The 24235-nt window shown below is 42.7% G+C and overlaps 1 protein-coding gene across 1 annotated transcript; it reads left to right on the top strand.

Moving 5' to 3' along the window:
• The first annotated feature begins 1606 nt into the window (after window positions 1–1606).
• LOC146662770 (uncharacterized) lies at window positions 1607–23491 on the top strand. The gene is made up of 7 exons (XM_085417917.1): window positions 1607–1709; window positions 3672–3759; window positions 7700–8452; window positions 9753–10159; window positions 17217–17319; window positions 19582–20178; window positions 20645–23491. Exons 2-7 carry the CDS (start codon window positions 3751–3753, stop codon window positions 21395–21397), a joined length of 2622 nt encoding a protein of 873 aa, XP_085274043.1. The 5' UTR covers window positions 1607–1709; window positions 3672–3750; the 3' UTR covers window positions 21398–23491.
• The last annotated feature ends 744 nt before the right edge of the window (window positions 23492–24235 follow it).

Genomic DNA, 24235 nt, shown 5'->3' with positions numbered 1-24235 from the left:
TTAACTGCCCTGGGGCGCCTCTGTCAGTGCTCCCCAGGGCAGCTGTGGCTACAATGCAGCTTACCATCACCAGTGTGTGAATGGCTGGATGACTGAATGTAGTGTAAAGCGCTTTGGGGTCCTTGGGGACTAAGTAAAGCGCTATACTAATACAGGCCATTTACCATTTTACCATTACCATGGACTTGTTTCTTCAGCATTGTCCATGTTTTCAATGGGGTTTAAGTCAGGACTTTGGGAAGGCCATTCGAAAACCCTTATTCTAGCCTGACTTAGCCATTCCTTTACCACTTTTGATGTGTGTTTGGGATCATTATCCTGTTGGAACACGCAACTGTGCCCAAGACCCAACCTTCGAGGTGATGATTTTAGGTTATGTTGAAGAATTTGAAGGTAATCCTCCTCCTTCATTATCCCATTTACTCTCTGTAAAGCACCAGTTCCATTGGCAGCAAAACAGCTCCACAGCATAATACTCCCACCACCATGCTTGATTGTAGGCATGGTGTTCTTGGGGTTAAAGGCCTCACTTTTTCTCCTCCAAACATATTGCTGGACATTGTGGCCAAAAAGCTCGATTTTTGTTTCGTCTGACCACAGAACTTTCCTCCAGAAGGTCTTATCTTTGTCCACGTGATCAGCAGCAAACTTCAGTCGAGCCTTAAGGTGCCGCTTTTGGAGCGAGGGCTTCCTTCTTGCACGGCAGCCTCTCAGTCCATGGAGATGCAAAACACGTATAACTGTGGACAATAACACCTGTGTTCCAGCAGCTTCTAATTCTTGGCAGATCTGCTTTTTGGTGATTCTTGGTTGACTCTTCACCCTCCTGACCAGTTTTCTCTCAGCAGCAGGTGATAGCTTGCGTTTTCTTCCTGATCTTGGCAGTGATGAAACAGTGCCATGCACGTTATACTTACAAACAATTGTTTGCACTGTTGCTCTTGGGACATGCAGCTGCTTTGAAATGGCCCCAAGTGACTTTCCTGACTTGTCCAAATCAATAATTCGCTTTTTCAGATCTATGCTGAGCTCCATAGACTTTCCCATTGTAGCATTTGTGTCTAATGAGTACTATTTAACTGGCCTCAGAGAAGTCAGCAGCTGTGGTTACTCATAATCACTCACAAGAAGTTAAGAGGCCATGCTATGAAGCTCAGTTCACTGACAACTTTCTAAGTCACCAAAATTGCTAATTCATGTTGCTGTATGTCTATTACCCTGACTTTGACCCTGTTAAAATATCATTTTGGAGTAAAAGAAGAAAATCAGAGAAATCACCAAAAGAAGCCACCAAAACGTGTCCACTGAAGGGGAACAGAAATCCAGAGCTTAATAATGCAGAACCTGAAACAAGGATGGTTTTACACGATTTAAAGGAAAACTGGAGAATTGAGCAGAGAGGAAACTGTCATATGATGACACACTGGTTTAAAAAAACATAGTTCAGAACAGAGATGTTAAAAATGGGATTATCGTGGAGTGAATGAAACCACGGGGCGAGTTCTGTTACACTGTCAGAAATATGAGGCTGGAGGAGGGAAACTGACTGAAAACCTCACAGAGGTCAAAGAACGAGTTCAGTTTCTCCACACCAGCAGGTGGCGGTAAAGCACCTATTACTGTTTGACACCCGCCAGAAAACCGGAAGATGAGGGGAAAGGAGACGTCCGGCTGCATCGGCGAGGAGTTTCTCTCGGTTTCATCTGAAGGTAAGCACCGAGCTAACTTTAAGCTCAGTTAATCTTGGGTTTAGCTCCTGAGGAGGTCTTCTGCTGCTCTCCGCGGTGCTCCCGCTGTTGACTGCGGATGATGTCAAACTGATGTGTCGGAGGTCCCGACAAACCGGAAAATAAGGAAACCGGAAAACAAAACTCGGGGAACTTTCCATCTTTAAATGCAGGTTTCTTTATTCCACCCGACAGCCTGCAGGAGTGTCGTTCATGAGAAGGAAAAACGAGAGTTTTGAGTTTAACTGGTGACATTGAAGAAGCTGCCACTGCAGTATGGCTGTCCGCGCAGATGCCTGTTCAGAATCTGATTTGAGGCCCATCAGCGGGAATATGAGGGCTGAACAATTGAAATGCCTGACAAAAACAAAGCCCCGCTGTCCAGCTAGACTTATAACTGCTCCGGGCAGACCTGACTTCTTTATACGGGACAGCAAAGCCCCTCGTCGGCCAAATGGTTTTAGTGGGACAACGGTCGGATGAAAGGATGGAGAAAAAATCCTCCTGGTTAAAAAATAATTATTTAACCGCTGAAAATAAACATCAGCGATGCATTCAGTGCTGTCTTCATTCAGGATTTCAGCACTTGGTAATAACACAGCACAGCTGCTTCTGCTGGTAAAAGAGCAGTGCGTCGTTGCATGTAAGGCTTTTTAAGCTGTTTATTGATGGCTAATAATAATTTTCATTAGTCTGAATGTATTGAACAGTGAAATTTTCATGGGAAGGCGCAGGAACGCCGTGAATGACCACAAATGTAAACTTACTCTGAACACGTTCTTAAAAACTCTGAAAAGCTGTGACACGTTTTAATGTTAAAGAGGACAAGCCTGCTGCCATATGCATTTAGTACATACGTGTTATTCTGTGAGCATTCTTTGGATATATTACACGTATATGCAGCATGCCTGCAGTTCTCCAAATGTGTTGATCATGAAAACAAATGTAATGACCTATCAGATTAACTGCAGTCGAGTGAGCCGTAATCTGTGATTAATCCTCTGTGGTACCGTCTCACCTCATGTGTGCCTCCCCGACCTCACAGAGGGCGCGACGACACTAAAAGAATAAAAGACAAACGTGGCGTGGAAGCATTTTTCACTCAGGACTGATGTAGCTGACGCAGAGATGAAACAGGCAAACATTTATTTTTCTGTTTAGATCTGCAAAGTCAGCCATCTCCAATGTAGGCGAACTTAAACAGCTGTTTCTCTGCGTGTGTTTTACATAACGGATGTTACAAAAAAATGAAGTATAATTAAATTAATCTGAGTTATGTTTGCACAGAAACAGTTTCAACCAGCTGCTTTTTTACTTTTAGGCATTTCAGAGACTTTTTGACTTGTACTCGAGTACTGCAGTAACATCTGTACTTCAGCTTGAACGAAGAATGTGCGCACTGTTTCCACCTGTGCCGACAGGAACAGAAATATAAGTGATCATTTCCTGCTGTTCTGTTATCAGCTCCTGGCACTTCATGCTTTAGCACTTGAATACAATTTTAACTCAAAACTAAAATCATCCTGGACAAAAGAAGAAAAAACCCTGACGTTAGATTTATTTCACAGTGTTTTTGTAAGTAAAGCAGACACGGAGGTCGCGTCTGCTGTGTGGAGCTGCCTCAGGTTCGTCTGTATGGACTCTGCTCATCTGAGTGCAGATGGCAGAAGGTTGTTTTGACATTTTTTACAGGCACCTGCACAGTCAGCTACACTGTCCTTTAACGTTACAGCAGGAGAAACTCAACAGCAGACCTGCGTATGTTCACTGATTGTAGGCAGATAAATCAGTCAGTGCTGCATAAAATATTAAAAACACGACTCTTTGTCAGATCTTCTGCTGAAGGAGGAGAATTTAAGTCTTTGGATTATTGTGGCTCTAAAGTCACAGGAAAAACTGAAGAAACGAATTATGTTTATTTGTTGTTCTGTTTCTGTGCCCCAGCTGATCAGCAGGAGGAGAAGAGTCTGACGGAGCAGCGGAGGAACGTTTTGGACTTGGCTCAGCCGCTACAGAGGAAACGATGAGCTCGGTGAGGAAAATGTCACCGTTACAGAGTTTGTGCTTCATCAGCTGCTGCTGCTCTTATTATGGTCACAGCTGTTTAGCATTACTGTTAGATGTCATGCTCCAGCTGTTTATTCTGCTCTGCCAACTTTGCTGCTGATCACAGCATGTGAATTTTAACCTTCACATGAAACAAATCTCTGCGAGTGCTTTTTTTTTTCCATCGGTGCCATCTCAGCAAACCTGTCACTGACCGATGAGTCTGTGTGTTGTTGTAATTTCTTATTATCAAGTTGTAAAAATGGTACTTTGAGAGGATTTTAACTCATTCACTGCCATTGACGTCTATAGCCGTCAATGGCAGTGAATGAGTCAATGGGTTTAACTCATTCACTGCCAATGGCTGGCAGTGAATGAGTTAAGTTGACCTCACTACATGTTGTCCTATATCTGAACACTATCAGCACCTGGTAACAAATGGGGAATAAAACATTTGTGTTAGTGGATCTAACATTGTCAGACTCTCATACGATGTGAGAACCTCATCAAAGTGTTTCTCAGAGGAAACGTGTGACGTTAGCTGGCTCGTTGTCCAGAGACGGGAATATCACACGACCGATCTTTTCCTGTGTGAGGGCCCTGACTTCAGCTCAGGACACGAGACTTTGGGTGAGTGAACAGTGGGAGGAGAACCAGATGATCCAAATGTAAATGTATAAATCATAATACAGTCTGAAAGAACTATTTGTGATCTTTAAATTGAAACTAGAGATGGCACGATACCACTTTTTTATGTCCAATACCAACATCATAAATTTGGATATCTGCCGATACCGATGTGAATCTGATGTAGTGCTGGGGCGGGGCCTGCGGTATCGTGCCCTGCCAACTTAAATATGGTGCTAGGTCCTGCAGCTCTGTGTATCCAGCAACCGTACTGAATAAAGAGATGCTTAAAAGCATGAATGTGTCATCGGGTCTGACGTGGTGTATTTAAAGTGGATTTTATAATCAATTAAACTGTTTTTTAAATATCTTGCTGCATTTTGTATAAGTTCATTCTCAAGTTTAAAAAAAAAAACAATGTGTAACTAACACTTCTCCATACATTGTTTTTTTTAAAATCCTAAATTTAGGTGTTTAGTCAGAAATCTGCAATATTCTAATTCTGTTGGAAAATAACAGGTTAAGTAGGAAGTCTGGGGTCAGTAAATCCTGGTGGACTGACAGTCTCAGCTGTACTAACAGATATTACCAAACTAACATGTTTAAACTACGTTAGAAAACATAAAAACGTGCAGACCTGATAAACTTTCATTACCGTTCTCAGTGTGTTAGCTTAGTGTTAGGCACTGCGGCTGGGCATGATTTGATGTAAATAACATGAAAAATGAGAATCTGTTACAAAGCATACTGTAAAGTGCACTGCAGTGTCCAGACTGAACAGCCAGTGATCTTTACAGCAGAATGGATGATGCGATGTACATTTCTTGCTGTCGGTTGCCGTGGATTCTGTGTCCCCCACAGTCAGGCAGTATGTGAGGTCAAAGGCCGCCATCTCTGACTTCTCCAAGTTGCTCCTCGTCGGCGATCTTAGGAAGTGCAGACACATGCTCTGCCTTTTTTTGTGAAACAGTGGTGTTGACAGTCAGAGATGGAAGACAGGGTGCACAGCTCTGATGGTCTGTGTTGTCAGATGTGATGATTCATGTGCTGAGGTGTTTTGTTTTTTTCTGTTCTCAAACTGATCTCCCTGTTGGAGCTCAGTTTGGGGGCAGTTCTTTTTTTCTCCTTGTCTTTCCTCATGTTGTGCATGAGGAAAGACAAGGACCGGCCAGTGCTACCAGCCTGACCCGTCTCCCCAATGTGATGTTTGTGTATTTTATGTATGGTCGGCAAGGTATCGTCTATTTTAATTGCCCCGTGAGGATAAATAACATCTTTTTGACTTTGACTAATCAGGAGACGTCCGTCTGGGGTCATCATTCTGCATCCTCCTAAAATCCAGGATGAGTTCTTGGTTCTTGTGATGTTCAGTTGCAGGTCAATATCTGGATGTCTCTTAGCCCTGTGAAGTGAGACCTACAACGTTTGTGTCATCAGCAAATGAATTGAAGTGTTGCTCTGGCAGGCTCTAACACAGTCATGGGTATGTAAAGAGTAAAGCAGTGGTCTCAGTAAACAGCTTTGAGGGAAACCGGCTGTATAAAAGGATCGGACATTTCCCGTTCCTGCAATACTGTCGGTGCTGTGCTTTTTTGGAAATCGAATTTCCCAGAGGAACCCACCCGAGGGATTAATAAAGTTCTATCTAATCTAATCTAATCTAATCTATTGTTTTGAATGAGGTTAATGGAAATGACGTAGGCATGAGTTTGCGCTGCTACTCCAGAGGGAGAGATAGTACTTCCAGGTCAGCTTGTTGTCGCCTCATCGTGTGAGGTGCATTCCTGTGTTGAGTAAATGACCTTAAATCTGTTTGTTTGCCGCAGCTTGAATTACTTTCTAGTGAGTTGTAGCTGCACATTTTCACATAGTGATTGAAGGCATGTGCTGCCGCCGCCATAGTGTAGTAATTTTATTCAGCCACACGATGGTAAAATGGTAAATGGCCTGTATTTATATAGTGCTTTACTAGTCCCTAAGGACCCCAAAGCGCTTTACACAACCATTCACACACACATTCACACACTGGTGATGGCAGCTACATTGTAGCCACAGCCACCCTGGGGCGCACTGACAGAGGCGAGGCTGCCGGACACTGGCGCCACCGGGCCCTCTGACCACCACCAGTAGGCAACGGGTGAAGTGTCTTGCCCAAGGACACAACGACCGAGACTGTCCAAGCCGGGGCTCGAACCGGCAACCTTCCGATTACAAGGCGACCTCCCAACTCTTGAGCCACGATGGCGCCAAAGTCCTTTTAATGATGGTTCGAGCCAGGGAATGTCTGCTTGTAGTACTACACTACCACTGTGTTTAATATGAGTTCTCTGTGTGTTTGAACCAAGGTGATACTTACGTAATTTAAATGATTATATATTATGCCATGGACATGCACAGATGGATGTGTGGGTCTATCTTAGATATTTTTGAGTTTACATGAGTTGAACCACTGCTGCTGTAATATGTTTGCTCTAATGGCAACTTATTTGTTACTACAGACTACTGGCAACACTGAGCATTAAGCATTATTAATAAACCAGCTCAGGGCTCGCAAAATCGCTAAAGTGGAAGCCTCTTGGCTTCAATCATGCCGATACACCAAAGAAAGAACTTAACCTCAACACCGGTGCTGAGTCGAACAGTTTTTAAGAAAGTCTTTTATCCAGATGCAGATGGGGTGGAGAAGCCCTGGTGGTGCTGCTTGTTTGTAAGGATGTCTGGAGGGTGGTGTTGAAGATGAAGAAGACCCACGTGTAGTTCTCGCTTTGCACCAGATGACTCAGTGTAGTGTGTGCTGTAGCAACAGCATCCTCAGTGGGTCTCTTACCCCAGGATGCATGTTGATGTGGATCGAAGGAGGCCACTTTAATGTGCTGAAGAACCAGTTTGGCCTCAGAGCGACTGGTCAGGGGCTGGCTGCTTTGGCACCGGGATGATGATTTAGAACTTTAAACAGACTGCAATGGTCAGTTGCGACCAGGAAGCTGGTCAGCACAAGATTGCGTGTTCCTGCAGAGTGAGAGTGTGGGCACAGCAGGCTGGCTGGCAGGCTTTTGCCTCCTTGAGGCAAAAACCTTTTAACCAAACTCGTCATTCAAGGTTGTCCAAGCTGTGATGTTGTCAATACAGTGGATATATAAATAAATAGAAACTTTATTGATCCCACTAAGGCAAACTTTTGTGTTATGGCAGCATTATAAAGAGTAAAAGTAGTACTGTGTACAACAAATAACAATCAACAACACAGTCTCTCTATGTTTGTCCTTTCACTGCCTCTGTTTGTATCTCTCTCTCTGCAGGACCAACAGGCACCGAGAAGTCCGCGCCCTCAGGAGGCTGATGAAGCTCACAGAAAAGAGGACGACAAAATATACAGATGCGATGAGTGCGGGAAGCCTTTTACTGCAAAGATTTTCCTAAAAAGACATCAAATCATCCACACCGGGGAGAGTCCGTTCAGGTGTGAGTTTTGTGGGAAGTATTTTTCCAAGGCTGGAAATTTGACAAGACACCGACTCATCCACAGCGGAGTGAAAGCGTTCAGATGCAACTTGTGTGGAAAGTCTTTTACTCAGAAGAGTGACCTAAAAAATCATCAACTCATCCACAGCGGACTTAAAGCATACAGCTGTGATCAGTGCGGGAAGTGTTTTACAAAGAAACAGAGCTTGGAAAATCATAAGCTCCTCCACAGCGGAGTGAAACCGTACAGCTGCGATCAGTGTGGGAGAACCTTTGCTCGCAGGTATACGTTAAAGAGTCATCAACTCACCCACTCTGCGGTTAAGGTGTACAGCTGTGACATGTGTGGAAAAACCTTCAGGCAGATGGGGACCCTAAATAAACACCAACGCATTCACACTGGACATAATGTGTACTGCTGTGACCAGTGTGGGAAACGCTTTGTCACATACTACAACTTACACATTCACAAATTTACCCACACTGAGGAGAGACCTTATAAATGTGACCTGTGTGAAAAGGCTTATAAAGATCCAGATTACCTGAAAGTGCACCAACAGATCCACACCAGAAAGTGCACTTACTGTGAGGTATGTATTTATATTTTCACATTTCTATGCTCGTTAAATTTTGTTAGCATGTTTGCAAATGTTTGGTGGCCGTGGTCGGTGACATAATGTCATGTGGTTGGAATTGGGCCTCGACTGCTGGGTGTTTTTGATTGTCCGTCTCTCCCAGCATGCAGCTGAAACCATGAATGATCCTTCCACAGGTTCTTGAAACATTTCACAACCTTGACTTAAGTTGGGTCTTAAATGTTTTTTGCCCTAGTTCACACTCTACATCTTTAACCAAAAGAAAAAAAGTGTTCAAGTTGAATTTTAGTCAAATAAATAATTTCTGTTTGTTTGGGATGAGGAGGCGACTGCATGGCTGAGAGCAGCCGGCCTGGGTTCAACTCTTCACTTTACCCTAAAGAATAAGGCCAGAAAAATCCCATTCATTTAAACTGGTCTTACCTCTGATTTTGCTCCAGTGTCCTGCGTTATGAAACACTGCGCTGTTTTTAGATCTTGACTTGAGCTGAACTAAACAAATTTTTCGATATAGCAGGAAAGGACATGGGTTGATTTCATTTATAGCTGAAAAACATCAAATCGCTTTAGCAAAAATAAATGTTTAAAAAGTAATTTTGTGCTCTCAATTTTATTTTACAATAGCTGGAAACTGAACTGAGATCTGCTGAAAATCTGTTCCAACAGTTTAATATTGCACTAACCAACAGTATAATGATGTGACCGATAATCAGTCATTGCCTCCTACCTGACCCCCTCAGCGTGAGCTGATTTGTTTTTGTTCTTTTCGAACACTGACTTTAGAATACTTCAAATTTTCCTTCATAATATGGACATTTTCAGAGTCACAGGTCTCTGAATTGCATACAATCCATGAGCACAAACTTTTGTTCCAAAGTTTTTCCTGATGGAGCAGATCAATCATCCAATGCTGGTTTCTGTTCTTTTGCGTCATAGAAATTAAGTTGGTGCAATTCCGCTGTAACCGTATCTTGTATCCCTTCGTACTGATGCACAAATTTGGCTATAAAAAAATCATGCTGAAGAAGAACTGATTTTAGTCAATCTTTTCTTTCAGACCTGAAAATGTCACTTGGATATCTCCGTATTTATCTGCAGGGTTTTGACACCTTCACTGACACTGCTGCTCTCAAAGTCATTCGCTGTAAAGCCAGTTTGCCATTTTGTAATGTTGACTGAATGTATGCTGCATTACATTCAAGAAAAAAATGATGAATGAGCTTATTTAAACTATGTATTTATAGAGAAATGCATATTGCCATTTAACCAACAGCTGTCACTGTGTCTTTTGCAGAGTGAACCCAGTGGATCCGGTCCTGAACCCTGCCATCACTGCGGAGCTGGGAAAGCGTTTCGATGTGACGTTTGTGGAAATACTTTCAAGAAGAAATCGGGCCTGAAACTGCATCAGCGCAGGCACACTGGACTCAAACTGAGCTACTGCAGAGAGTGTGGGAAAAGCTTCCCCATGCCAAGTGCATTAAAGCGCCATGAACTGATCCACAGTGGGGTTAGGAAGCACCTCTGTGACCAGTGTGGGTCATCCTTCATCACTGCAAGTGACCTGAAGAAGCATGAACGAATCCACACAGGAGAGAAACCATACAAGTGCAGACATTGTGAGAAAAGCTTCACGCACTCGATTAATCGTTACCGTCACGAATGTAAACACGTTGAAGTGAACGACAGCAGCAGTCACAGGTCATTATAAAGTGTGGACATGTATCTCGGGGTCTTGTTCACGAGTGATGGGAGAAGGGAGCGGGAGATCGACAGACGGATCGGTGCGGACGCTGCAGTAATGCGGACGCTGCACCGGTCCGTCGTGGTGAAGAGGGAGCTGAGTGTAAAAGCGAAGCTCTCCATTTACCGGTCGATCTACGTCCCTACCCTCACCTATGGCCACGAGCTGTGGGTAGTGACCGAAAGAACGAGATCGCGGATACAAGCGGCGGAAATGAGCTTCCTCCGAAGGGTGGCTGGCCTCTCCCTTAGAGATAGGGTGAGAAGTTCGGCCATTTGGGAGGGGCTCAGAGTAGAGCCGCTGCTCCTCCACATCGAAAGGAGCCAGCTGAGGTGGTTCGGGCATCTGACAAGGATGCCCCCTGGGCGCCTCCTGGGTGAGGTGTTCCAGGCATGTCCCACCGGGAGGAGGCCCCGAGGCAGACCCAGGACACGCTGGAGAGATTATATCTCTCGGCTGGCCTGGGAACGCCTTGGTGTTCCCCTGGATAAGCTGGAGGAGGTGGCTGGGGAGAGGGAGGTCTGGGCCTCTCTGCTTAGGCTGCTGCCCCCGCGACCCGGCCCCGGATAAGCAGAAGATGGATGGATGTTGTTAGTCAGCCATGGCTCAGTACTTGGTGACTTTGTTAAATAATAATGAATCTTTTCTGCAGTTAAACCAGTGCTATAAAAGTCATTTTAGTTGGTGGGACACAAGCAGCCCAGAAAGAAGCACTGAATCGTTTGTGTAAAAACTTGTAAATTGTTCCCTCAAACTTTCCCCCCTTTTTTAGTGTATAAAGGTTTGTGTGCATTTCTTAAACTATCCATATCAGCATCTGACAACATGGCTTCACGGTTCAAAAAACACTGTAAAAGACGCTGCTTGGAATATTGTTTGTGTCTGCAAATGAGATTGGAAGGAGCTTTGTGGAGGTGCCGGCCTGTTACTCATCATTCTGCAGAGATGCCAAAAATGTCCTCTGTTATCAACTGGTGGGGTCGAGGCTCTGTACACGCCGCTGTTTTTAAAAACTGGATTCTCCAGCTGAAGACAAAATCTGAAAGGTTAACCGGTGCTCTTCTTCTTAAAACTGATGGTGATGAAGATGTAGTTGTTGTAACTGTTTGATTTTCAAGACCATGAAAAAAGATTTTTAGATCTTCAGCTGTGTCGTGTCGATTTTTCCTTTCCTGTTTTTATTCTGTTTCTGTTTACTGAATCTATTTCACAACTTTATAAGTTATTTGGCACGAGTTACTTTTTATTTCTGTACAGCACTTTGGTCAACGTTGCTGTTATGATTAAATGTGCTATATAAATACAAATGCTCAACGATAATTTTGTGAAAATCCTGCAAATGCTAAACCGTGTATGAAGTTTATCTTATGAAAACAGTTTGGTGTGAAAATAAAAGCTTTGAGCCACGATGTCGCTTCTTGTATTTCAGACTCTTGACCTAAAATTTCAGAATCAGAATACTTTATTCATCCCTTTTGCTGCAACACAGTAAGAACAATAACAGACTAAAATGGATTAAATAATACAATATAGTACAAAGTCGCAAAATATGACAAACAGCTATAATATAACAATTAGCTCAATTATAAATATCCCTGCTGTGGGGTAAACCATTAGATGAGAGCTGAGGGTGCGAGCGGGCTGAAGCTTTAGTAAGAAAGTAAAGTTTATTTCGGCGATCGTGGCTCAAGAGTTGGGAGTTTGCCTTATAATCGGAAGGTTGCCGGTTCGAGCCCCGGCTTGGACAGTCTCGGTCGTTGTGTCCTTGGGCAAGACGCTTCACCCGTTGCCTACTGGTGGTGGTCAGAGGGGCCGGTGGCGCCAGTGTCCGGCAGCCTCGCCTCTGTCAGTGCGCCCCAGGGTGGCTGTGGCTACAATGTAGCTGCCATCACCAGTGTGTGAATGTGTGTGTGAATGGGTGGATGACTGGATATGTAAAGCGCTTTGAGGTCCTTAGGGACTAGTAAAGCGCTATATAAATACAGGCCATTTATTTATTAAGCACTTTTCATAAACAGGCAGTCACAAAGCACTGTACACAATGGTTAAAATAAACAAATATATCAGGAGGTTCATGTTTAACATCTAGCTTCATACAAGCTTTCATCAGGGTGTCACTCATGGCTGGACCATCATAATAAAAGTTTTTAGTTCATTAAAATGCTTTTAAAGCTCCAGTTTTGCTCCTGTAAACTTAAGTTTGTTTTCTTTAACCTTGTAGTTCACTTTTATTGAATGATTGACGCTCTGTTGTCTGTTACTGTCTGTTTGTCCTGATCTTTCACTCAGTATTTTCAGTTTTGTTCTGGACTTGTTTGTTATTTCTATGAAAGTACAGATATGTATGTCCTGTTATTTTCCCGTGCCACTGCGATTCTTGTAATTCTTGTTTTCTGGTTTGTTTGTTTCTTTTGTCCTTCTCCTCCGATCTGTCTCTGTGTGATGTGATTAGTGTCCTCATGTTTGTGTCCCTGTATCTGTCTTGTGTCCAAATCTTTTTTAAGTGATGTTACATCAGTGTGCTCACAGACATTCACCTTTCTCCAGTGGTTCCCAAATGTTTTTTGCTCCTTTGTTTTACAAGAAAAATGTTCTGACTATCTTCAGGTTTTACAGGCTTACATACACGCAGTTACTGTCCCTCCATTTACAAAGGCAGAGGCATCACGGTGTAATTATTTTACGTGCTGTTTTTTTTCCTGTGTAATAATATTCAACATTGCTGTCAATACATTTTTCAAAAAATGCCTCTCTGTGCAAAATGGGTTCAAAAACATAAACAGCTGTGGGATCCTGTTTGTCTGTGATTTAAACAGCCCAGCGCTGCTCCCGACACAGGGAAACTAATTCTGCAGGGAGACCTACCTCGGCACTTGTGCAGGTGAAGCCAAAGGGAAGATTTGCTTCACCATATTTTCTAGTCTTTGGCTTAGAATGAAGTTGGTTTGGAAACATATTCAGCGACGCTTCATCTCCTGCTTTGCGTTTCTGTGGGAGCCCCGTCAAAAACCTGTCAATTATGCTAGCAGTGTCCAAGAGTTCTTTCTTTTTTCTTTTCATGCCGCGCCCTCCCTGCAATGGCTCTGCGCCCCCCCTAGGGGGCAGGCCCCACACTTTGGGAACCTCTGCTGTGCAGTATGAACATTTGTCTTGTAAAACAAAGGGGGGCCTTGCAAAAAAACATTTGGGAACCACTGGTGTACAGGAACATCTGTGCCGAGTAGTCTGGAAGTCCCGAGGTCAAAATGGGAGATGCCCCCAAGGGTGGTGGAGAATGACCGAGCTAAGATCCTGTGGGACTTCCAGATACAGACGGACAAAATGGTGGTAGACAAACAGAAGAAGACGGCCGTAGTGACCGATGTAGCGGTTCCGAATGACAGCAATATCAGGAAGAAGGAACACGAGAAGCTGGAGAAATACCAAGGGCTCAGAGAAGAGCTGGAGAGGATGTGGAGGGTGAAGGTAACGGTGGTCCCCGTGGTAATCGGAGCACTAGGTGCGGTGACTCCCAAGCTAGGCGAGTGGCTCCAGCAGATCCCGGGAACAACATCGGAGATCTCTGTCCAGAAGAGCGCAGTCCTGGGAACAGCTAAGATACTGCGCAGGACCCTCAAGCTCCCAGGCCTCTGCTAGAGGACCCGAGCTTGAAGGATTGAGCACCCACAGGGGCGAGTGGGAGATTTATTTTTAATATACGATCTTGATCTTTTAACCCTTACCTAACTTAACATTTGTGTATGGACAAGAAATAACGCCCTGAAATGGGGTTTTATTAACATGAGATGTAAGTTTGACGTAAGGTGCTGCTAAGAGTTATAAAACACTAACAAAAGCCATCCCAGTCCCTTTGAAATCAATGATTAAAGAAGACATTGTGCACTCTAAAAATCCTCCTGGACTGAGACAGCTCTGGACAGCTGGTGTTGACTTTGGTGGCAGCAGGTTTAGAGAGATCAGATTTTTGATAACATTTCCATAAACTGGTTAAAGGAAATTATATTCTAAAAGAATTTGAGGCTATGGAAGTTAAACTGATACGAAGAAAGTGTATTTTACTTCCCCTTCCCAGTAAAGAAAAACAGGTTAATTTTAAAGTCATAAATGAGATTAACCCAACAGATTAACTGAAATTTAACCCACATGCAAACACCTGTGGATTCTCTGAAAATGACATTGAAAGTTTGGATCACTTGTTTTTCTATTGTGAATCAGTGCACTCCTTTTGGACTGACATGTGGAGCTGGCTACAGTCCAGGGGAATTCAGTTACCACATTTGACTGTAGTTAAATTTGGGATGGTTGCTGAGAACCCAAAGTTAGACTTGGTGATTGGGACTGTCTTGTTACTGGGAAAGTTTTATTCACAAATGCAGACATTTCAAGCTAAACCATGTGTAAACAGATGGCTGGATGATTTTAAACTCTCGAGTAAGTCGCTGAAACACATAAATGAAAAGAAAGCCCCTAAACTTATATTTCTATTCAATAAGTTCTATTTATGTTAAAAGGAGGCCTCCTCTCTACCTGAGATGTGGATCATGATTTCCCTTTCTGTTCACACTGTTTGTGTCTATGTTCTCACATTCTGCATCTTTTTCTTTCTTTCTTTTGTTATTTCTCTTGTTGTAATGCTCAACCGTATATATTTAGATGCATGGATAAATAATGGTGCCTTATATGTTTATATTGTTGTTGACAAATAAAGTTCATTTTAAAAAAACAGGCTCGGCCTCTTTTTCGAGTCACGTGTCCAAACAGCATCGAATCAAAGCAGATCAGGAAGAAGGGGGCGGAGCAAAGTGTGTGCGCAGGAGAGGAGTCGAGCAGAGAGAGCTGCTTTTTCATGAAACGGGAGTAAAGTAGTGAACTTAGAGGAGAGAAACAAACTAAAGTATCGATCATAAACCACTACCAACGTCCTGATCGATATCTGCATCGATCTGCCCACCCTTGTGTCCTGGATCGTAGCTGAGATCAGCGTGAACCACGTGGGTCTCTGCTCCCTGATCTGTTTCCTGTGTTTGGAAAGAGTTGCAGCTTCATCGCGGAGTTTCTCTCGGTTTGTGGGCTCATCTAAAGGTAAGCACCGAGCTAACTTTACTGTGAGTTCAGTTCATGTTGAGTTTAGCTCCTGAATGAGGTCTTCTGCTGCTCTCCTCGGTGTCTGTTCACAGTTTATTGTGAACACGTTGAGAGAAGAGTGAGAGAGTGTTTGGAGAAAAACACCAACTAATCATTAGCTCAGCATGCTGGGAGAAGTTGGAGCAGAAAAGTCTTTTCATTGTCCCTGCAGCTGTTTTTCTGCCTGCACCAAACCTCTACAGCAGAGGCATTCAGCTAAATTTTGAGGATGTTCTGTTAGAGAAAATCTTCCCAAGCAGAGGTCCGGGACATCATAATGTCTAACTTGCGTTATGATTGTGATACAGAAGCGGCCTATTTTTTTTAATCAATATCTGAATGTCTGAACAATAGACTATCAAATAAATGAAAATACAAGTTAAAAACATTTTTAAATGATTGTGAACACTGAGACACACAGTAGACCTACATTAGATATAGGCTTTCAGTTTAAAATGAATTAGAGAAAATAAAAAACAAAATGCTTAATTTCAGAAAAAGTAGCAGCAGTTTGAGTTTCCCTTTTTCTTTACCTTTCACATCTTGATTAAGAGTCTCAATAAATTTTTCAACAAATGACATTAAAATTCTTATCAATTGTACAGTTTCTCTTTCTTTCCCCCTTATATTTCACTTCCCCACTTTCTGTTGTTCAGTGAGAGACTTGAGCTTCAGTTTGTCCTACCAGGATTTTAAATGTGGGCTGGAGTGCTGTCAGGGCCATACACATGTGTAGGTGCTCATTGGTGAGCCGTGGACAATATTTAGTGTTTATTATGTTCATTGTGGAGAAAGCTGCATCACAGCTGTATGTGGAGCCAAACATGGTCAACATGTACAGGGCTACTGTCCTCAGATTTGGGAAAGCTGTCTCAGAGACCATTTGGAGGCAGAAAGTGGCAGGTTCAGTTCTTCCAAACTGCTCTCTCAGGGCCACATCTGCTTGGAGATCAACCCGTTGCATCTGGAGAGGCCCAGTATTTGCCTCCTTGAAGTGCTGTGTGACTTCCTTTGAGATGAGAAATGGGTTCTTTATGAACATGGTGAGCTGCTGTCCAAATCTGACCCTCTTACTATCAGCTCACCTTCAGTTTTTCAGATCTTTTCTCCAGTTTGTGTACAAACGTTTCTCACCACTGTTGTTAACTGGAGGCTGACACACTGACTGAAGACATTTAGTCTGAGTAGATTTGAACTTTCCTTCTTCATTGTTTCCATCTTGCTTTGACTGCAGCTGTAACAACACTGATTCCAGCAGGATTTGTAAAAAGCATTTTGACAGACACACAAAGCTGGACAGCTTTTGTTCTGAGTCCAAGATCTTAGAAAGAAAGTGACTGGACGTCTGTAAGCTTTTTTAAACGTTTCACCTCTCATCCAAAAGTGGCTTTTTCAGTTCTAAAATCAAATGGTGGAGAGTCCCAGGCATTTAAACCCTTGTGGGGGTTGTCAACTGAAAGGGTCGTCAACCCACTGTTGACCATTGATCTTATCACAAGAGCCAATGTGTGGAAAAATGTGTGTGTCAGCAGGTCCTGAGTGAAACCATTGTGAGACCCTGTTTCACTCTATCATGTAACTCGGTGCTGTCCCTGTTAAAGAGCCAAGAGCCTTTCTTTCCACTTCCTCCATGTAAAATAAATTGATGAGATTTTTTGCACTAATAAAGTTGTAGAGTGGTAAAGTATTTTGCCTCATCAGTTATATCGTTGCTGCAAATTTTCAAATATATATAGTGATAAAGATTTTTGGCCATGTTGCCCTGGTTGCTTCTGGGGTTTCACCTTGAAGCTTCATAGGTATTGTTGTCACTGAGTGTAGTAATGTTTATTTGCTCTGCTTCTTCTTGTCAGGGATAAAATACATATCTATACTTTTGTGTCCCAGCTGAGTAACAGGAGGAGAAGAGTCTGGTGGAGCAGCAGAGGAACAGTTTCAGCCATTTGGACTCAGCTCAGCCACTACAGAGGAAACAATGACTTCAACACAGGAGGTGAGAAAAGTATCTCAGCTACACTGTTATTGAAACTGTGTGCACAGCTGGTTGTTAACAGCAGCTTTATCTTTTCCATCCTGGGCTCCTCCACACATGCAGAAGCTACATTCACAAACAAAAACAAAGATCATATTTTATCAGCACACATTGAAAAGTTGGACTCAGAATTGATCACACAGTAAACATTTTTTCTCCTGTGATCAATATTTCTTCAATAATGTAATTTTGATTACAACTCTCATTCTGTAACATGATTGTAATGTGAGACTATCACCAGAAGGTGGTGATAACACACCTACAATGTGTTTGGTGACGTCTATGGTAATAACAAGATCAGACTAAGCAACCTGGTTAAAGTGTCTGGTCAGATTTCAGGGAGGTCTCGGGTCCAGCTTGTGGACGTCTATAACAGGCAGGTGCTGAGGAAGGAAACCTCTGTCATGTTGTGTTCAGATCAGCCTCTAATGACTTTCAGCTGCTCTCATCAGGTCGTTGTTATAAAGAGACATAGATTGTCTTTTGTACCAAGTGCTATTATCATGGTTAATAACACTAAACCATAAGTGTTGTTGCCATTGCACACTGTACTTTTTTTGGTGATAAAATTTAGGTTGTTGTCTTGGGGCTTATTTTTGTGTTTGTTGTGTTTGTTTGTTTTTATATCTCTGCATGGACAAATCAATCTCCCACTGGGGACAATAAAGTTACCATTGTCTGTGATTCCACTCATGGAGGGAGTTTCAGTTTGTTCCACGACTGCATTTCACTCACCAGCGCTCTAGACTAACTGCACTGGTGCGCCTAACTTTGTTTCTTAGGTGCACCCAAATTACTTGTTCATTTAAAACAAAAAACAAAAATTGCTGTCCATACAGACAATATTGATTTGTAAATGATTAACTAACAATCTTTTCAACACAAAGTTCTTTATCTTTGATCTACAACAAAGATAAGTTACTGAAAAAGTAACTTATCTTAGTGCTTAAAGTGCTTTGGCACTCTTTGGTTACAATGTAGACAGTGTTAAACTTAATCATCACGTCGGCCTCACCTGACGACCGGTTTGCTGCTGCCTGCCGCTGAAAGGCAGTGGGGAGAGGGGGCAGTGCATTTATCGCAGCATATAATGTGTTTTCTGGATACACTGTGGGCAGCACGGTGGTTAGCACTGTTGCCGCACAGCAAGAAGGTCCTGAGTTCGATTCCACCATCAGGCCGGGGTCTTTCTGTGTGGAGTTTGCATGTTCTCCCCGTGTTTGCGTGGGTTCCCTCCGGCCTCCTCCTCCAGATACTCCGGCCTCCTGCCCACAGTCCAAAGACATGCAGTTTGTGGGGATAAGTTAACTGATAAATCCAAATTACCCATAGATGTGAGTGTGAATGGTTGTCTGTCCCTGTGTGTTGGCCCTGCGACAGACTGGCGACCTGTCCAGGGTGTACCCCGCCTCTCGCCCTCTGACAGCTGGGATAGGCTGCAGCACGCCTGGCGACCCTGGAAAGCAGAAGCGGATGGATGGATACACTGAGCTTTTTCAGCGTTCAGAGATTGATGGTTCCGTGTCAGAGCTGGCTATGAATTTCAGACGGATCAGGCCTTAACTTAACAGAAAAGTTATCAATAGTTCTTTTCCTATTACAGCTACATCCACGTCTGTCGTGCCTAGGCCACTCACTAGGGCTGGGTATCATCACTGATTTCTATAATCCATTCGATTCCGATTCACAAGGTCCCGATTTGATACAATTTTGCCTCAGACAGTCAGAAATATTATAATTCTGATCATTTATCAGTACTGATACATGTGTGACTTCATCAGAGGTGTGAGCATCACTGCAGATGTCTTTGTGTCAAAGTAACTGAGGATAAAATAGGGTTATCTGCTTTTTATGGCAGATGACCTTAAAAATATCCTGCAGTCGACCAAAAACTGAAGAAAACCATGAATCAACACATGAACATTACCTGATGCTGCTGCAGTGAAGCAGAGCAAAGTTACAGAGGTTTGATTACAGACACAGCTGAGCGTTTGTAATCTGTCATCATTTTAAAAAGTTTGCATTTGTTTGCTATTAAACAGCAGAAATGAGGCTTTTCTGTCAGAGGTCACTTTTGGAAAACAGGAATCGAACGCCTGGTGGCAGCGGTGCGGCCTAGGACTTTTATGTTTTTTGTTGCACCATTGAGAAATTAAGTCGCATCAGATTGCTCACACTCTGTGACCCTGCTCACTGCGCCTGTTTGTATCTCTGTCACTGCAGGACCAACATGGAGAGAGAAGTCAGCGCTCTCAGGAGGACGACAAACCTCACAGAAGAAAGAAAGAGAAAACATACAGCTGTGACGAGTGTGGGAAGGATTTTACTCTATCTGGAAACTTAAAAACACACCAACTCATCCACAGTGGAGTTAAAGCATTCAGCTGTGACTTGTGTGGAAAGTCTTTTACCCAGGCTTCAAACTTTAAAAAACACCAAGTCATCCACAGTGGAATTAAAGCGTACAGCTGTGACATTTGTGGAAAATCTTTTACACAGTCTTCAAGCTTAAAAACACACCAACTCCTCCACAGTGGAGTTAAAGCGTACAGCTGTGACATTTGTGGAAAAACTTTCAGCCAGTTAGGGTACCGAAATATTCACCTACGCATTCACACTGGACATAATGTTTACTGCTGTGATCAGTGTGGCAAACTGTTTACAACAGATGCACAGTTACAAAGCCACATGCTTTCCCACACTGAGGAGAGACCTTATAAATGTGACCTGTGTGATAAAGTTTTTAAACATCCAAATTACCTCAAATCACACCAACAGATCCACGCCAGAAAGAGACTCTACAAGTGCAGTTACTGTGAGGTATGTATTTTTCTTTTTACAGTTGCAGTTATTTTGAAGTATTATGTGAATGAAGTTTAATTTCAAAACTAAATGAGACATGAAAACTTCATGTACAGAATATTCAGTCAAATCTGACACAATTCTCCTGAAACTTTCCCGCTGTTGGAAAAAAGTAAAGTTCTAAAAGCTCCTCCCCTTTCTATGTTTCTAACATTCACACTCCAATGGATGCATCGGAGAGCAGCTTGGGGTTAGGGTCTTGTGGCATGCAGAGTGGAGCATCTAGGGGTTTAACAACCAGTCTTCCCATTAAGTAGATTACCTACAAATGAAGACTTAATGTTGTTCAGTAAGCTGAGTGTTATAATGTAAACAGTAAAATGTTACTGGATGTTGGCAGAGCTGCTCTTTATTTCAGGTGATGTTCAGGATAAAAATGTTGAAGGAGTTCCCCGACTTACACTGTGTTTGTGTCTTTGTTTAGAAGCAGAGCGACACAGATGGATCCAGTTCTCAACCCTGTCGTCGCTGTGGTGGTGGGAAAGCGTTTCGCTGTGACCTTTGTGGAAAAACTTTCAGTTACCGAAGGAGCCTAAAAGTGCATCAACGTAGACACACTGGAGACAAAATGAACTACTGCAAAGAATGTGGGAGAGGCTTCCCCACGCCAAGTGCATTAAAAAAACATGAACTCTATCACAGTGGGGTTAAAGACCACCTCTGTGACCAATGTGGGTCATCCTTCACCACTGCAGATCATCTTAAAGACCATAAAAGAGTCCACACAGGAGAGAAACCATACAAGTGCAGACACTGTGACAAAACTTTCTCACGTTCATCTGGTTGTAACAGACATGAACGTACACACATTGAAGGGAACTTCAGCTGTGACCAGTGTGACAAGAGCTTCAAGAATTTCACTTCATACTCCAAACACAAACGATCCCACGCTGCAAATAAACTGTTTCACTGTTACCAATGTGCCAAAACATTCACTTCATTATCTGCTCTGTGCAAACATCAGCGTGATCATGCAGGACTGAAATCGCTGGATCACAATGAATCTGAAGAGACAGAAAGATCCTCTCCTGGTTTCAGGGTCAGACTTAAACACCTTGAGATCAGGCTCCACAGAGTTCAGCTGGAGTCTCCTGTAAAGAGTGCAGCTGATGTCACACTTGGATCTGATGAGGTAGCTCTGATTTCTGGATTTACAGTGAATAATCCTGGATGTTAAATTTAGAAATACTTTAGAAAAGTATTTTCCCCCTTCCTGATTTTATGTTTGCCACACTTAACTTGCTTCAGATCATTAAACAGACTTTTCAAACAGAATGCTTTCATCTATTAAGAGAAAGAAAACAACATATGGCCCTTTCTCCATATTTTCTTCTTTTTTCCCTTCACTGTGTTTCATTCTGTTTCTGTTGTCTGTGTTGATTTGAAGGGCTTTCATTTTAGGATGGATGAGCTGCTTACGTACCTACAGGTACAAGTAAACTCAACTGAACCTGAACGTGTCTGTTGCTTGCTGATGAATGTGACCACACTGACAAGTAGTTCCTACAGTTTGTATTTTTCTGTCATTTCTTAAAGATTGTCTTACCTGAATATAGAATCTCTCTGTCATGGTTTGATCAGTAAACCTCATCCAGCTGGCTGCACTGAGAGAGAACCTGCTATACTGTGCATGTATTCAATTTTCCATTAGATGTTGATGAATTCTTCTTTATTTTGTTGTATCCCTTCATGAACGTATAAAGGAAATAAAGGTTGAGATAATGCATGGTTTACTTCTGAACTATCTAGGGCTGCCTCGATTAGTCACGATAATGTCGACATGTCGTTTGAAGCTTTGTAAGATCCTGAAAGACGCACGGATAAGTAGTAGGATTTAAGAGTGTAATAACGGACTCAATCAGTGTGGTACAATTTCTTACTCTTAAAACCCCCAAATTATTGTCTAACATATACAGAACACTTTCTAAAATACAACAGTTTTTACTGCCCTATGCATAGCCAAGAAAACAGTCCTCATGAACTGGAAAAATATAAATAATCTTAATTCTAACCAATACAGAAACCATCTAATTGATCACATTAGTCTTGATACAGCCTCTGCCACCACTTTAGATCAATCCCTCTGGGTTACTTCCATCCGTCACCTAGTGGCGGTGGAGGGTCGTCCCGTCCCGAGGTCCCGCCTTCGCTACTGTGCTTGATATGGGGGTAGGGATGGGCTTAGGGGGTCTGGAGAGTCCCTAGAGATGTTTTCCCTGAAGCTTAACCTGGGGGTTGTGGTCATGACCTGGTTAGGGGCTCTGGTGGCTCTTGGATGGTGTTTTCCTTGTGGCTGCGTGCAGCAGGGGTGAGGAATGGTCTTGGCGCTATATAATAATAATAATAGTAACAATGATAATATATTTTATTTATAAAGTGCTTTTCAAGACACCCAAGGATACTGTACAATAGGATAAAACACATAATAGAGCAATGACACAACTAGGGCTGGGCCATATACTGTTCACAGTAATACCGGTGTAATGTTGGGCAACGATAAGAAAATCAAATATGGCGATAGAATTTGGGTAAAACGTGCATGCGCATCGCCTTTGTTTACATACGCACATGGCGGCGACGCAGAATAAGAAGGGCGAAAGTGGATCGTTGAATGAAACGGATGAATCAAATTCAAATTTTATTTGAATCAGAATTGGTTTGTAAAAATGCTGCAGCTTCACTGGTGTGGAACTGGTTTAGCTTTCGTCCGTCAGACACACAACAAAGCACTATTTTTGGTAGAGCATGCTAGCGGGCCGTCGTTATTACCGTGTTGTTTGGAAAATACGGCGCACTTAAAATCAATCCTTTGATTTTTCTGAAAGTCGACAGAGCCCCTTATAATCCCGTGTGCCTTATGTATGAACTCTGGTTGTGTTTACTGACCTCGAAACTATTTTATGTACACGGCGCCCGAAAATCTGTTAAATGTTTTAGTACAACTTTGCTGAGCTACGAAGCCGCACCGCTTGATGGATTGTCGGAGCTTTACGGCTATCGTAGGCGGAGCCTCGCGGAGTGATACGTACTGTGCTTCAACATAATGTTACCGTATTGTGTGTGTATAACCTCGTTTTAAGTTTTGTGGATTTTATACATGGTTATGCTGAGGATGTGTCGGCCAGTTTCCACTGGAAATGCTTTTTGGTTAAACTGTCAGCAAAGAATTTGTATTTGCACTGTAACATTTTTATAGAACTTTAATGCACATAAAAAAAACAGCTGCTTGTTTAAGTGGAAATACATTGATGGGTTTTATTTATTTTTTTGCACTAATAAAGTTGTGGAGTTGTAAAGTATTTTGTCTAGTGTCAATTATATCGTCAGTTATATCGTTATCGCAAATTTTCAAATGTATATCTTGATGAATATTATTGGTCATATCGCTCTGCTCTAGACACAATGAAGAACAATAAAACAAAAGCACAAATAAAATTAACAAACAGTGGGTTCACAATGAATATGCAGATTTGAACAGATGGGTTTTGAGTTGAGATTGAAACTGGGGGAGAGAACCAATGTTTCTTATATCTGGGGGTAGAGAGCTCCACAGCCTGGGAGCAGAGCAGCTAAAAGCTCTGCTTCCCATGGTGCTGAGGCCGAAGGAAGGCACACAAAGCTGGATAGTAGAAGAAGATCAACGTGAGTGGGCAGAAAAGGTAAATGGACTGATTCTTATATAGCGCTTTGCTACTCTCCCGGAGTACTCAAAGCACTGTATACAACATGCCTCATTCACCCATTCATTCAAGCACTTCTAAACTCAAGTGCAAACGAATAAACACTCACACTCCGATCAAGTTGGGGTTAGTATCTTGCCCAAGGATATTTGGCATGCAGACTGGGGAAGCCTAGGATCAAACCACCAACCTTCCAATCAGTAGCTGAGCTGCTCAAACACCTGAGCCACAGCCACCCCAAGGTAGCGCTTAACAGGTCAGAAAGGTAGGGAGGTGTGAGGTTATGAATGGAAGTGAAGGTGAGCAGAAGAAGTTTGTGTATTATCCAGAATTTC

The sequence above is a fragment of the Rhamphochromis longiceps genome, linkage group LG9 (assembly GCF_057381845.1).
Source record: "Rhamphochromis longiceps isolate RC_006_pf linkage group LG9, R_longiceps_female_GT1.1, whole genome shotgun sequence".
NCBI classification, from domain to species: Eukaryota; Metazoa; Chordata; class Actinopteri; order Cichliformes; family Cichlidae; genus Rhamphochromis; species Rhamphochromis longiceps.
Note: the sequence above shows the minus strand (reverse complement) of the source record. Positions and strands in the feature narration are given on the sequence as shown.

Coding starts and splice junctions, on each gene's coding strand:
- LOC146662770 (XM_085417917.1), top strand. Junction 17,320..19,581: donor CAATGACTTCAACACAGGAG/GTGAGAAAAGTA, acceptor CTGTCACTGCAG/GACCAACATGGAGAGAGAAG. Junction 20,179..20,644: donor ACAAGTGCAGTTACTGTGAG/GTATGTATTTTT, acceptor GTCTTTGTTTAG/AAGCAGAGCGACACAGATGG.